The sequence below is a fragment of the Mobula hypostoma genome, chromosome 9, assembly GCF_963921235.1.
Source record: "Mobula hypostoma chromosome 9, sMobHyp1.1, whole genome shotgun sequence".
Lineage (NCBI taxonomy): Eukaryota > Metazoa > Chordata > Chondrichthyes > Myliobatiformes > Myliobatidae > Mobula > Mobula hypostoma.
In genome coordinates this window covers 1,041,820-1,056,617 of record NC_086105.1, presented here as the reverse complement: position 1 = coordinate 1,056,617, position 14,798 = coordinate 1,041,820, and the positions used below count along the sequence as shown (strand labels likewise).

At 54.6% G+C, this 14,798-nt stretch overlaps 1 protein-coding gene across 3 annotated transcripts in view; it reads right to left on the bottom strand.

Moving 5' to 3' along the window:
- The window catches only part of LOC134351440 (tetraspanin-9-like), a 168,808-nt gene that overhangs the window by 25,159 nt on the left and 128,851 nt on the right, over nucleotides 1-14,798 (bottom strand). For all 3 annotated transcript variants that reach the window (XM_063057562.1, XM_063057563.1, XM_063057561.1), the window contains one exon: nucleotides 10,483-10,674. In XM_063057562.1, coding sequence (XP_062913632.1) covers nucleotides 10,483-10,674 — 192 coding nt within the window. The remainder of the gene's footprint in view (nucleotides 1-10,482; nucleotides 10,675-14,798) is intronic.

Here is a 14,798-nt window from a genome sequence, read left to right as displayed (position 1 = left end):
TGTCTGAGAGACGTCCAGTCTGAGAACGGACCGTGTGGGAGAGACGTTCAGTCTGAGAACGGACCGTCTGTGTGACGTTCAGACCGAGAACGAACCGAGAATGGACCGCATGAGAGACATCCAGTCTGAGAACGGACCATGTGTGAGAGACGTCCGGTCTGAGAACGGACCGTGTGTGTGAGACATTCAGTCTGAGAACGGACAGCGTGTGAGACGTTGAGTCTGAGAACGGACCGTGTGTGTGACGCTGAGTCTGAGAACGGACCACATGTGTGACATTCAGTCTGAGAACGGACCGTGTGTGTGAGGCGTCCAGTGTGAGAACAGACCGTGTGTGAGAGACGTGCAGTCTGGGAACAGACCGCGTGTGAGACGTGCAGTCTGAGAACGGACCGTGTGTGAGACATCCAGTCTGAGAACGGACCCTGTGTGAGAGACGCTCAGTCTGAGAACGGACCGTGTGTGAGACGTCCAGTCTGAGAACGGACCGTGTGTGTGAGACGTCCAGTCTGAGAAAGGAGTGTGAGACGTTCAGTCTGAGAATGGACCGTGTGTGTCAGACGTCCAGTCTGAGAACGGACCGCATGTGTGAGACGTCCAGTCAGAGAATGGACTCTGTGTGTGAGACGTCCAGTCTGAGAACGGACCGCGTGAGAGACGTTCAATCTGAGAACGGACCGTGCATGAGACGTCCAGTCTGAGAACGGACCGTGTGTGTGAGACGTCCAGTCTGAGAACGGACCGTGTGTGTGAGACATTCAGTCTGAAAACGGACCGTGTGTGAGATGTTAAGTCTGAGAACGGACCGTGTGTGAGAGACGTTAAGTCTGAGAAGGACCGTGTGTGAGACGCTGAGTCTGAGAACGGACTGCGTGTGTGACGTTCGGGCCAAGAACGAACCGAAAACGGACAGCGTGAGACAACTCCAATCTGAGAACGGAACGCGTGAGAGACATCCAGTCTGAGAACGGACCGCGTGAGAGACGTCCAGTCTGAGAACGGACCGTGTGTGTGAGGCGTCCAGTCTGAGAACGGACCGTGTGTGAGACATCCAGTCTGAGAACGGACCGTGTGTGTGAGACGTCCAGTCTGAGAGCGGACCGTGTGTGTGAGACGTCCAGTCTGAGAGCAGACTGTGTCTGAGAGACATCCAGTCTGAGAACGGACCGTGTGTGTGAGACGTCCAGTCTGAGAGCGGACCGTGTGTGTGAGACGTCCAGTCTGAGAGCAGACTGTGTCTGAGAGACGTCCAGTCTGAGAACGGACCGTCTGTGTGACGTTCAGACCGAGAACGAACCGAGAATGGACCGCATGAGAGACATCCAGTCTGAGAACGGACCATGTGTGAGAGACGTCCGGTCTGAGAACGGACCGTGTGTGTGAGACATTCAGTCTGAGAACGGACCGCGTGTGAGATGTTGAGTCTGAGAACGGACCGCGTGTGTGACGCTGAGTCTGAGAACGGACTACGTGTGTGACATTCAGTTTGAGAACGGACCGTGTGTGTGAGGCGTCCAGTGTGAGAACGGACCGTGTGTGTGAGATGTCCAGTCTGAGAAAGGAGTGTGAGACGTTCAGTCTGAGAACGGACCACGTGTGTGAGACGTCCAGTCTGAGAACGGACCGCATGTGTGAGACGTGCAGTCAGAGAACGGACTGTGTGTGTGAGACGTCCAGTCTGAGAACGGACCACGTGAGAGACGCTCAGTCTGAGAACGGACCGTGCATGAGACGTCCAGTCTGAGAACGGACCGTGTGTGTGAGACGTCCAGTATGAGAACGGACCGTGTGTCTGAGACGTTAAGTCTGAGAACGGACCGTGTGTGAGAGACGTTAAGTCTGAGAAGGACCGTGTGTGAGACGCTGAGTCTGAGAACGGACCGCGTGAGAGACGTCCAGTCTGAGAACGGACCGTGTGTGTGAGGCGTCCAGTCTGAGAACGGACCGTGTGTGAGACATCCAGTCTGAGAACGGACCGTGTGTGTGAGACGTCCAGTCTGAGAGCGGACCGTGTGTGTGAGACGTCCAGTCTGAGAGCGGACCGTGTGTGTGAGACGTCCAGTCTGAGAGCAGACTGTGTCTGAGAGACGTCCAGTCTGAGAACGGACCGTGTGTGAGAGACGTTAAGTCTGAGAAGGACCGTGTGTGTGAGGCGTCCAGTCTGAGAACGGACCGTGTGTGAGACATCCAGTCTGAGAACGGACCGTGTGTGTGAGACGTCCAGTCTGAGAGCGGACCGTGTGTGTGAGACGTCCAGTCTGAGAGCGGACCGTGTGTGTGAGACGTCCAGTCTGAGAGCAGACTGTGTCTGAGAGACGTCCAGTCTGAGAACGGACCGTGTGGGAGAGACGTTCAGTCTGAGAACGGACCGTCTGTGTGACGTTCAGACCGAGAACGAACCGAGAATGGACCGCATGAGAGACATCCAGTCTGAGAACGGACCATGTGTGAGAGACGTCCGGTCTGCGAACGGACCGTGTATGTGAGACATTCAGTCTGAGAACGGACCGCGTGTGAGACGTTGTGTCTGAGAACGGACCGTGTGTGTGACGCTGAGTCTGAGAACGGACCACATGTGTGACATTCAGTCTGAGAACGGACCGTGTGTGTGAGGCGTCCAGTGTGAGAACAGACCGTGTGTGAGAGACGTGCAGTCTGGGAACAGACCGCGTGTGAGACGTGCAGTCTGAGAACGGACCGTGTGTGTGAGGCGTCCAGTCTGAGAACGGACCTTGTGTGAGACATCCAGTCTGAGAACGGACCGTGTGTGTGAGACGTCCAGTCTGAGAACGGACCGTGTGTGTGAGACGTCCAGTCTGAGAACGGACCGCATGTGTGAGACGTCCAGTCAGAGAACGGACTCTGTGTGTGAGACGTCCAGTCTGAGAACGGACCGCGTGAGAGACGTTCAGTCTGAGAACGGACCGTGCATGAGACGTCCAGTCTGAGAACGGACCGTATGTGTGAGACGTCCAGTCTGAGAACGGACCATGTGTGTGAGACATTCAGTCTGAAAACGGACCGTGTGTGAAATGTTAAGTCTGAGAACGGACCGTGTGTGAGAGACGTTAAGTCTGAGAAGGACCGTGTGTGAGACGCTGAGTCTGAGAACGGACTGCGTGTGTGACGTTCGGGCCAAGAACGAACCGAAAACGGACAGCGTGAGACAACTCCAATCTGAGAACGGAACGCGTGAGAGACATCCAGTCTGAGAACGGACCGCGTGAGAGACGTCCAGTCTGAGAACGGACCGTGTGTGTGAGGCGTCCAGTCTGAGAACGGACCGTGTGTGAGACATCCAGTCTGAGAACGGACCGTGTGTGTGAGACGTCCAGTCTGAGAGCGGACCGTGTGTGTGAGACGTCCAGTCTGAGAGCAGACTGTGTCTGAGAGACATCCAGTCTGAGAACGGACCGTGTGTGTGAGACGTCCAGTCTGAGAGCGGACCGTGTGTGTGAGACGTCCAGTCTGAGAGCGGACCGTGTGTGTGAGACGTCCAGTCTGAGAGCAGACTGTGTCTGAGAGACGTCCAGTCTGAGAACGGACCGTCTGTGTGACGTTCAGACCGAGAACGAACCGAGAATGGACCGCATGAGAGACATCCAGTCTGAGAACGGACCGTGTGTGTGAGACATTCAGTCTGAGAACGGACCGCGTGTGAGACGTTGAGTCTGAGAACGGACCGCGTGTGTGACGCTGAGTCTGAGAACGGACCACGTGTGTGACATTCAGTTTGAGAACGGACCGTGTGTGTGAGGCGTCCAGTGTGAGAACGGACCGTGTGTGTGAGACGTCCAGTCTGAGAAAGGAGTGTGAGACGTTCAGTCTGAGAACGGACCACGTGTGTGAGACGTCCAGTCTGAGAACAGACCGCATGTGTGAGACGTGCAGTCAGAGAACGGACCGAGAATGGACCGCATGAGAGACGTTCAGTCTGAGAACGGACCACGTGTGTGAGACGTCCAGTCTGAGAACGGACCGCGTGAGAGACGTTCAGTCTGAGAACGGACCGTGCATGAGACGTCCAGTCTGAGAACGGACCGTGTGTGTGAGACGTCCAGTCTGAGAACGGACCGTGTGTCTGAGACGTTAAGTCTGAGAACGGACCGTGTGTGAGAGACGTTAAGTCTGAGAAGGACCGTGTGTGAGACGCTGAGCCTGAGAACGGACCGCGTGAGAGACGTCCAGTCTGAGAACAGACCGTGTGTGTGAGGCGTCCAGTCTGAGAACGGACCGTGTGTGAGACATCCAGTCTGAGAACGGACCGTGTGTGTGAGACGTCCAGTCTGAGAGCGGACCGTGTGTGTGAGACGTCCAGTCTGAGAGCAGACTGTGTCTGAGAGACGTCCAGTCTGAGAACGGACCGTGTGGGAGAGACGTTCAGTCTGAGAGCGGACCGTGTGTGTGAGACGTCCAGTCTGAGAGCAGACTGTGTCTGAGAGACGTCCAGTCTGAGAACAGACCGTGTGGGAGAGACGTTCAGTCTGAGAACGGACCGTCTGTGTGACGTTCAGACCGAGAACGAACTGAGAATGGACCGCATGAGAGACATCCAGTCTGAGAACAGACCATGTGTGAGAGACGTCCGGTCTGAGAACGGACCACGTGTGAGACGTTGAGTCTGAGAACGGACCGTGTGTGTGACGCTGAGTCTGAGAACCGACCACGTGTGTGACATTCAGTCTGAGAACGGACCGTGTGTGTAAGGCGTCCAGTGTGAGAACAGACCGTGTGTGAGAGACGTGCAGTCTGGGAACAGACCGCGTGTGAGACGTGCAGTCTGAGAACGGACCGTGTGTGAGACATCCAGTCTGAGAACGGACCCTGTGTGAGAGACGTCCAGTCTGAGAACGGACCGTGTGTGAGACGTCCAGTCTGAGAACGGACCGTGTGTGTGAGACGTCCAGTCTGAGAACGGACCGTGTGTGTGAGATGTCCAGTCTGAGAAAGGACCGTGAGTGTGAGACGTTCAGTCTGAGAACGGACCGTGTGTGTGAGACGTCCAGTCTGAGAACGGACCATGTGTGAGAGACGTTCAGTCTGAGAACGGACCGTGTGTGTGACGTTCAGTCCGAGAACGAACCGAGAACGGACCGCGTCAGAGACGTCCAGTCTGAGAACAGAGCGTGTGAGAGACGTCCAGTCAGAGAACGGACCGTGTGTGAGACGCCCAGTCTGAGAACGGACCATGTGTGTGAGACATCCAGTCTGAGAAAGGACTGTGAGTGTGAGACGTTCAGCCTGAGAACGGACCATGTGTGTGAGACGTCCAGTCTGAGAACGGACCGCATGTGTGAGACGTCCAGTCAGAGAACGGACCGTGTGTGAGAGACGTTCAGTCCGAGAACGAACCGAGAACGGACCGCGTGAGAGACGTCCAGTCTGAGAACAGAGCGTGTGAGAGACGTCCAGTCAGAGAACGGACCGTGTGTGAGACGCCCAGTCTGAGAACGGACCATGTGTGTGAGACATCCAGTCTGAGAACGGACCGTGTGTGTGAGACGCCCAGTCTGAGAACGGACCGTGTGTGAGAGACGTCCAGTCTGAGAACAGACCGTGTGTGAGAGACGTCCAGTCTGAGAATGGACCGTGTGTGAGACGTTCAGTCTGAGAACGGACCGTTTGTGTGACGTGCAGTCCGAGAACGAACCAAGAATGGTTCGCTTGAGAGACGTCCAGTCTGAGAACGGACGATGTGTGAGAGACGTCCAGTCTGTGAACGGACCGTGTGTTTAAGAGACGTCCAGTCTGAGAACGGATCGTGTGTGAGACGTCCAGTCTGAGAACGGACCATGTGTGAGACGTTCAGTCTGAGAACGGACCGTGTGTGTGAGACATCCAGTGTGAGAACGGACCGTGTGTGAGAAGTTCAGTCTGAGAACAGACCATGTGTGTGACCTTCAGTCCGAGAACGAACCGAGAACGGACCGTGTGAGAGACGTCCAGTCTGAGAACGGATGATGTGTGAGAGACGTCGAGTCTGAGAACGGACTGTGTGTGTGACGTCCAGTCTGAGAACGGACCATGTGTGAGACGTTCAGTCTGAGAACGGACCGTGTGTGTGAGACATCCAGTGTGAGAACGGACCGTGTGTGAGAAGTTCAGTCTGAGAACGAACCGAGAATGGACCGTGTGAGAGACGTCCAGTCTGAGAACGGAGTGTGTGTGAGACGTCCAGTCTGAGAACGGACCGTGTGTGAAAGACGTCCAGTCTGAGAACGGACCGTGTGTGTGACAGTCTGTGAACGGACTGTGTGTGAGAGATGTTCAGTCTGAGAACGGACTGTGTGTCAGACGTTCAGTCTGAGAATGGACCGTGTGTGTGACATTCAGTCCGAGAATGAACCGCGTGAGAGACGTCCAGTCTGAGAACGGACCGTGTGAGAGACGTCCAGTCTGAGAATGGACCGTGTGTGAGACGTTCAGTCTGAGAACGGACTGTATGTGAGACGATCAGTCTGAGAACGGACCGTGTGTGACATTCAGTCTGACAGTAGGGGACAGGAGACCTGTTCACATTCCAAAGCTAATCTTCAGAACCTACATTTGTTCCCCCTTTGAATGGTTGATGCAAAATTTTGGAGTGTCGTGTCTGAGGGACAGAGGAGACTTTGAACTGAAACAAATGACGGTGAAGACCTGAGTTGTGGGAGGTAGCCCAAGGCTCGGAGACAGTCCAGGACAGAGACACAGGACAGCTAGCTTTGGGGTCCGAGTAGCAGCGACGGCATTAAAGTTTCACTGATCACTGTCCAGCATCGTTCCAACTGGCCAAGTTTGCAGATAATACAAAGGTAGTGGAGGGGCTATTGCTGGCAGCACTCTGTACACCAGGGGAGGAGAGACAGTCCAATTACGAACAGCTAACACCTCCAGGGACACAGGCTGGAATTAATTCACCCGGGAAGTGTCACACATATCACACAGTCACACCTCCCATCACAGATACCCTCACCCCCTCACACTCATACACTTTACCCCTTCAACCCCCAACCTCAACCCCTCAAACCCTACCAACCCTCAAACCCCTGCACCTCAACCCTTCAACCTCAAACCTCAACCCATCACCCCTCAAATCTCCACACCTCACCCCTTCAACCCCAACCTCAACCCCTCACCCCTTTAACCCCTCAAACCCTATCACTTCACCCCTTCAACTCCCAACCTCAACATCTCAAAACCCATCACACCTCAAAACCCCACTCCTCACCCTTTCAACCCCAACCCCTCAAACCCCATTACCTCACCCCTTCAACCCCCAACCTCAACCCCTCAAACCCCATTACCTCACCCTTTCAACCCCCAACCGCAACCTCTCAAACCCTACCAACCCTTAAACCCCTGCACCTCAACCCTTCAATCCCAAACCTCGACCCCTCAAACTCCATCACCCCTCAAATCTCCACACCTCACCCCTTCAACCCCCAACCTCAACCCCTCAAAACCTATCACAGCTCACTTCTCCCACCTCCAACCTCAACCTCTCAAACCCCAATGCCTCACCCCTTCAACCGCTAACCTCAACCCCTCAAACCCATCACACCGCAAACTTCCACACCTCACCCTTTCAACCCCTCAAACCCCATCACATCTCACTCTTTCAACCCCCAACCTCAACCCTTCATACCCTCACCCCTTCAACCCCTCAAACGCTACCACTTCACCCCTTCAACTCCCAACCTCAACACCTCAAAACCCATCACACCTCAAACCTCCACACCTCACCCTTTCAACCCCAACCCCTCAAACCCCATCACACCTCACCCCTTCCATCCCCAACCTCAGTCCCTCAAACCCCTGCACCTCAACTGCAACCCCAAACCTTGAACCTTCAAATCCTATCACACCTCACCTCTTCAAACCCCAAACTCACCCTCTCAAACTTGCACACCTCACCCCCCAACACCCCTCTCATCCCCACTCTCACCCCCCAACCCCCCTCTCACCCCTCCCATCCCCACTCTCACCCCCCAACCCCCCTCTCACCCCTCCCATCTCCACTCTCACCACTCCCATCCCCCTCTCCCCTCCCAACCCCCCTCTCACCCCTCCCATCCCCACTCTCACCACCCCAACCCCCCTCTCACCCCCCCAACCCCCCTCACCCCTCCCATCCCCACTCTCACCCCTCCCATCCCCACTGTCACCCCTCCCAACCCCCCTCTCACCCCTCCCATCCCCTCTCACCCCCCCAACCCCACTTTCACCCCTCCCATCTCCCCTCTCACCCCTCCCATCCCCCCTCTCCCCTCCCAAACCCCCTCTCACCCCTCCCAACCCCCCTCTCACCCCTCCCATCCCCACTCTCACCCCTCCCATCCCCTCACCCCCAACCCCCCTTTCACCCCTCCCATCCCCACTCTCACCCCTCCCATTCCCCCTCTCACCCCTCCCATCCCCACTCTCACCCCTCCCATCCCCACTCTCACCCCTCCCAACCCCCCTCTCACCCCTCCCAACCCCCCTCTCACCCCTCCCATCCCCACTCTCACCCCTCCCAACCCCCCTCTCACCCCTCCCAACCCCACTCTCACCCCCCAACCCCACTCTCACCCCTCCCATCCCCACTCTCACCCCTCCCATCCCCACTCTCACCCCTCCCAACCCCCCTCACCCCTCCCATCCCCACTCTCACCCCTCCCATCCCCACTCTCACCCCCAACCCCCCTTTCACCCCTCCCATCCCAGCTCTCACCCCTCCCATCCCCACTCTCACCCCTCCCATCCCCACTCTCACCCCTCCCAACCCCCCTCTCACCCCTCCCATCCCCACTCTCACCCCTCCCAACCCCACTGTCACCCCTCCCAACCCCACTGTCACCCCTCCCATCCCCCTCTCCCTCTCCCAACCCCCCTCTCACCCCTCCCATCCCCACTCTCACCCCTCCTACCCCCCTCTCCCCCTCCCAACCCCCCTCTCACCCCTCCCATCCCCACTCTCACCCCCCAACCCCACTCTCACCCCTCCCATCCCCACTCTCACCCCTCCCAACCCCACTCTCACCCCTTCCATCCCCACTCTCACCCCCCAACCCCCCTCTCACCCCTCCCATCCCCACTCTCACCCCTCCCATCCCCCCTCTCACCCCCCAAACCCCCCTCTCACCCTTCCAACCCCCCTCTCACCCCTCCCAACCCCACTCTCACCCCTCCCATCCCCACTCTCACCCCCCAACCCCCCTCTCACCCCTCCCATCCCCACTCTCACCCCTCCCATCCCCACTCTCACCCCCCAACCCCCCTCTCACCCCTCCCAACCCCCTGTCACCCCTCCCATCCCCCTGTCACCCCTCCCATCCCCACTCTCACCCCCAACCCCCCTTTCACCCCTCCCATCCCCACTCTCACCCCCAACCCCCCTCTCACCCCTCCCATCCCCACTCTCACCCCCCAACCCCCCTCTCACCCCTCCCAACCCCCCTCACCCCTTCCATCCCCACTCTCACCCCCCAACCCCACTCTCACCCCTTCCATCCCCACTCTCACCCCCCAACCCCACTCTCACCCCCCAACCCCCCCTCACCCCTCCCAACCCCCCTCTCACCCCTCCCATCCCCACTCTCACCCCAACCCCCCTTTCACCCCTCCCATCCCCACTCTCACCCCTCCGATCCCCCCTCTCACCCCTCCCATCCCCACTCTCACCCATCCCCCTCTCCCCTCCCAACCCCCCTCTCACCCCTCCCATCCCCCCTCTCACCCCTCCCATCCCCACTCTCACCCCTCCAATCCCCCCCTCTCACCCCTCCCATCCCCACTCTCACCCATCCCCCTCTCCCCTCCCAACCCCCCTCTCACCCCTCCCATCCCCACTCTCACCCTCCCAACCCCCCTCTCACCCCTCCCAACCCCACTCTCACCCCTCCCATCCCCACTCTCACCCCTCCCAACCCCACTCTCACCCCTCCAACCCCACTCTCACCCCTCCCGTCCCCACTCTCACCTCTCAACCCCCCTCTCAGCCCCCCAACCCCCCTCTCACCCCTCCCATCCCCCCTCTCACCCCTCCCACCCTCCCTCTCACCCCTCCCACCCCCCTCTCACCCCTCCCATCTCCACTCTCACCCCTCCCATCCCCACTCTCACCCCTCCCAACCCCCCTCTCACCCCTCCCATCCCCACTCTCACCCCTCCCATCCCCACTCTCACCCCTCCCAACCCCCCTCTCACCCCTCCCATCCCCACTCTCACCCCTCCCCTCCCCCCCTCTCACCCCTCCCAACCCCCCTCTCACCCCTCCCATCCCCACTCTCACCCCCCAACCCCCCTCTCACCCCTCCCATACCCACTCTCACCCCTCCCATCCCCACTCTCACCCCCGCAACCCCGCTCTCACCCCTCCCATCCCCACTCTCACCCCTCCCATCCCCACTCTCACCCCTCCCAACCCCCCTCTCACCCCTCCCATCCCCACTCTCACCCCTCCCATCCCCACTCTCACCCCCCAACCCCCCTCTCACCCCTCCCATCCCGGTCACTCACACTGAGGAGTAGGCACTTGTTTTCTTTGATGGATCCGAGACAGCCCAGGAAGCCGACCACCATGACGATGGTGCCGATGGCGATGACCAGGTTGGCAGCGGACAATGAGGGCAGGCTGGGAGCCAGGACGGCGAAGTTTCCCTGTGTGGCCGACAGCCAGATTCCTACCCCCAGGAGCCCACAGCCACATAGCTGGAGAGAAGGACACGTCTGGTTAACAACAGGCAGAGGGAACGAGGCCGCAAAGTCTGAATAAACAAAGACGTCTGGCTTTACCGGTCAGTTAGTGAGGGAAGCAGAGCAGAGATCTGTCACTGGCTCACTGACAGCTGCTGTATGAGTAGAATATTAGCACAGACTAAACTGCAGGTGGAGGGGCGCAACAGTGTGCTGGTGATTGTCCATGTACTGTAAATATAACTGTGACTGTAACCCTAACCATCACCACTGATGAGGTTGTATAAGGCATTGGTGAGGCCGAATCTGGAGTATTGTGTTCAGTTTTGGTCACCAAGTTACAGGAAGGATATAAATAAGGTTGAAAGAGTGCAGAGAAGGTTTACAAGGATGTTGCCGGGACTTGAGAAACTCAGTTACAGAGAAAGGTTGAATAGGTTAGGACTTTATTCCCTGGAGCGTAGAAGAATGAGGGGAGATTTGATAGAGGTATATAAAATTATGATGGGTATAGATAGAGTGAATGCAAGCAGGCTTTTTCCACTGAGGCAAGGGGAGAGAAAAACCAGAGGACATCGGTTAAGGGTGAGGGGGAAAAGTTTAAAGGGAACATTAGGGGGGGCTTCTTCACACAGAGAGTGGTGGGAGTATGGAATGAGCTGCCAGACGAGGTGGTAAATGCGGGTTCTTTTTTAACATTTAAGAATAAATTGGACAGATACATGGATGGGAGGCGTATGGAGGGATATGGTCCGTGTGCAGGTCAGTGGGACTAGGCAGAAAATGGTTCAGCACAGCCAAGAAGGGCCAAAGGGCCTGTTTCTGTTCTGCAGTTTCTATGGGTCTATGGTTCTATGTCAACATAAATGTAACAATAACAGTGTGCTGGTGATTGTCAGTGTACTGTAAATATAACTGTGACTGTAACCCTAACAGTAACCATAACCATCACTGTTACCATAAATGTAACAATAACCATGGCTGTAACCCTAACTATAACTGTAACTGCAAGCACAACCATAACTGTAACTAACTATAACCGTAAGGGTGAATCATTCCAGTGGCCCAGTCAGTGGCAGGAGCAGGCCACAGTGACGAGGTTTCTCACAGGTCAGCCACGCTTGTTTAGAAGTACAGAGGGTCAAGCAGGGTGGTGTTGCTGGGAGTAGGCCTGTGGTAAGAGTGGGAGTGTCAGGCTCTGGATCAAAGGAGGCTTCGGCCTGAACGAGGCGCTGGCTCTGGCTCTCTTACTGTACCTAGTGTAGTAAATGGCTGTTGTGTGTTCTACATGTCGGATGTTGGGAGTCCTGGGAGACCCTATCAAGTGAGGAGATAATTGATCAAAGTTACAGGGAAGTGGTCACCTGTATGTAGCAGAGGTGAATAGCTGGGTGACTGTCAGGAGAAGGAATGTGACGCTGAATAGACATTGAGTGCAGAGCACCCCTGGGCCCATTCCCCTCAATAATAAGTACTGGATACTGTTGTGGGTGATGGCTGAATGCCCTAATGACATGGAGACTGGGTTACTGGCACTGAGCACAGGTCTGTGGTGCAGAAGGAAAATAAGGAAAAGAGGGGGGTGGTAGTGATAGGGGACTCAATAGTCAGAGGAGCAGACAGGAGATTCTGTGGATGTGAACGGGACACCCAGATGGTATGTTGCCTCCCAGGTGCCAGGGTCAGGGATGACTCAGATCACGTCCACAGCATTTTGGAGAGGGAGGGGGAACAGCCAGATGTCCTGGTACATGTTGGTACCAATGACAGAGGAAGGAAACTAAGAGGTCCTGAGAAGAGAATTTAGAGAGCTAGGTAGAAAGCTGAGAAGCAGGACCTCCTGGGTAGTAATTTCTGGGATTGCTGCCTGTGCCTCATGCCATTGAGGGTAGAAACAGGATGATTTTGGCAGATAAATTTGTGGCTGAGAAGCTGGTGCAGGGGGCAGGGCTTCAGGTTCTTGGATCATCGGGATCTCTTCTGGAAGAGGTATGACCTGTTCAAAAGTGACAGGTTGCACTGGAACCCGAGGAGGACCAATATTCTCGTGACAGGTTTGTTAGAGCTGTTGGGGAGGGTTTACAACTAATTTGGCAGGGGGATGGGAACTGGAGTGAAGGGACTCAGGATAGGACGGAAAGTAGAAATGCAAAGATAGCATGCAGTCAACTGTCAGGAAAGGGCAAGCAGATGACAGGACAAAATTGCAGCCAGCAGGGTGAGTTTCAGTGCATTAGGGATGCAGAATCAAAAAGGGTAGCAAATACAGTAGACCATAAGACGCAGGAGCAGAATAAGGCCATTCATCCCATCGAGTCTGCTCTGCCATTCCATCATGGCTGATCCCAGATCCCACTCAACCTCATACACCTGCCTTCTCACCATTACCTTTGATGTCCTGACCGATCAGGAAACGATCAACTTCCACCTTAAATATACCCATGGACTTGGCCTCCACTGCAGTCAGTGGCAGAGCATTCCACAGATTTACTACTCTCTGGCTAAAAAAATTCCTCCTTACTTCTGTTCTAAAGAGCCGTCCCTCAATTTTGAGGTTGTGCCCTCTAGTTCTGGATACCCCACCATAGGAAACTTCTTCTGCACAACTCTGGTCCTTTCAACATTTGGTAGGTTTCAATGAGATCTCCCCGCATTCTTCTAAATTCCAGTGAGTACAGGCCCAAAGCTGCCAAATGCTCCTAAGTTAACCCTTTCATGCCTGTAATCATCCTCGTGAACCTCCTCTGGACTCTCTCCAACGACAACACATCCTGAGGAAGGAGCCCAAACCTGTTGACACTACTCCAAGTGCGGCCAGACTAGTGACTTATAAAGGCTCAGCATTATTTTTTTGCTTTTATATTCTATCCCCTTGAAATAAATGTCAACATTGCATTTGCCTTCTTTACCACAGACTCAACCTGTAAATTATCCTTCTGGGAGTCTTGCACAAGGATTCCCAAGTCCCTCTGCACCTCTGATGTTTGAACCTTCTCCCCATTTAGATAATAGTCCGCACTATTGTTCCTTTTACCACACTGCATTATCATACATTTCCCAACACTGGATTCCATCTTCCAATTTGTCTAAGTCTTGCTGCAATCGCTTTGCTTCCTCAGCACTACCTACTCTTCCAACTATCTTTGTATCATCCGCAAACTTTGCCACATAGTTATTAGTTCCATTATCTGAATATATGAATATACAATATTATCTGAATATACTTTGACAAACAATGTGAAATGTATCGGTCCCAATACTGACCCCTGAGGAACATGACTAGTCACCGGCAGTATCCAGAAAAGGCCCCTTTTATTCTCATTTGCTGCCTCCTGCCTGTCAGCTATTCTGCTATCCATGCCAATATAATTCTTGTAATGCTATAGAATTTTATCTTGTTCAGCAGCTTCATGTGAGGCACCTTATCAGACATCTTCTGAAAATCCAAGTAAATGACATCCACTGCCTCTCCTTTGTCCACCCTGCTTGTTACTTCCTCAAAGAACTTTAACAGATTTGCTTGGCAAGATTTCCCTTTACAGAAACCATTCTGACTTTGACATTTTATCATTAATCTCCAAGTACCTGGAAACCTCATCCTTAATATTAGACTCCAACATTTTCCCAACCATTGAGGTTAGGCTAACTAGCTTATAATTTCCTTTCTTTTGCCTTCCTCCCTCTTAAAGAGTGGAGTGACATTTGCAATCTTCCATTCCTCTGGGACCATGCCAGAATCAAGTGATTCTTGAAAGATCATGATCAATTCATCCGCTATCTCTTCAGCAACCTCTCTCAGGACTCTGGGTTGTAGTCCATCTGGTCCAGGTGACTTATCCACCTTAAGACCTTGGAGTTTACCTCACACTTTTTCCTTTATAATAGCAATCAAATCGTCAAATTTATTTATATAGCACATTTCAAAACAACCCACGTTGACCAAAGTGCTGTACAGATCAGAGCAGAATAGCTAAAATTACAAATACGAGAAACACAGACATAACCAACAAGGCAAACAGCTTATAGGCACAAAAGAAACAACACAAGGGCTGAGGCTCAAGCCAAAAATCAGCCACATCAGGAGGATTCAAACGCTAGTGAATAAAAGTAAGTTTTGAGCCTGGATTTAAAAGAGTTGA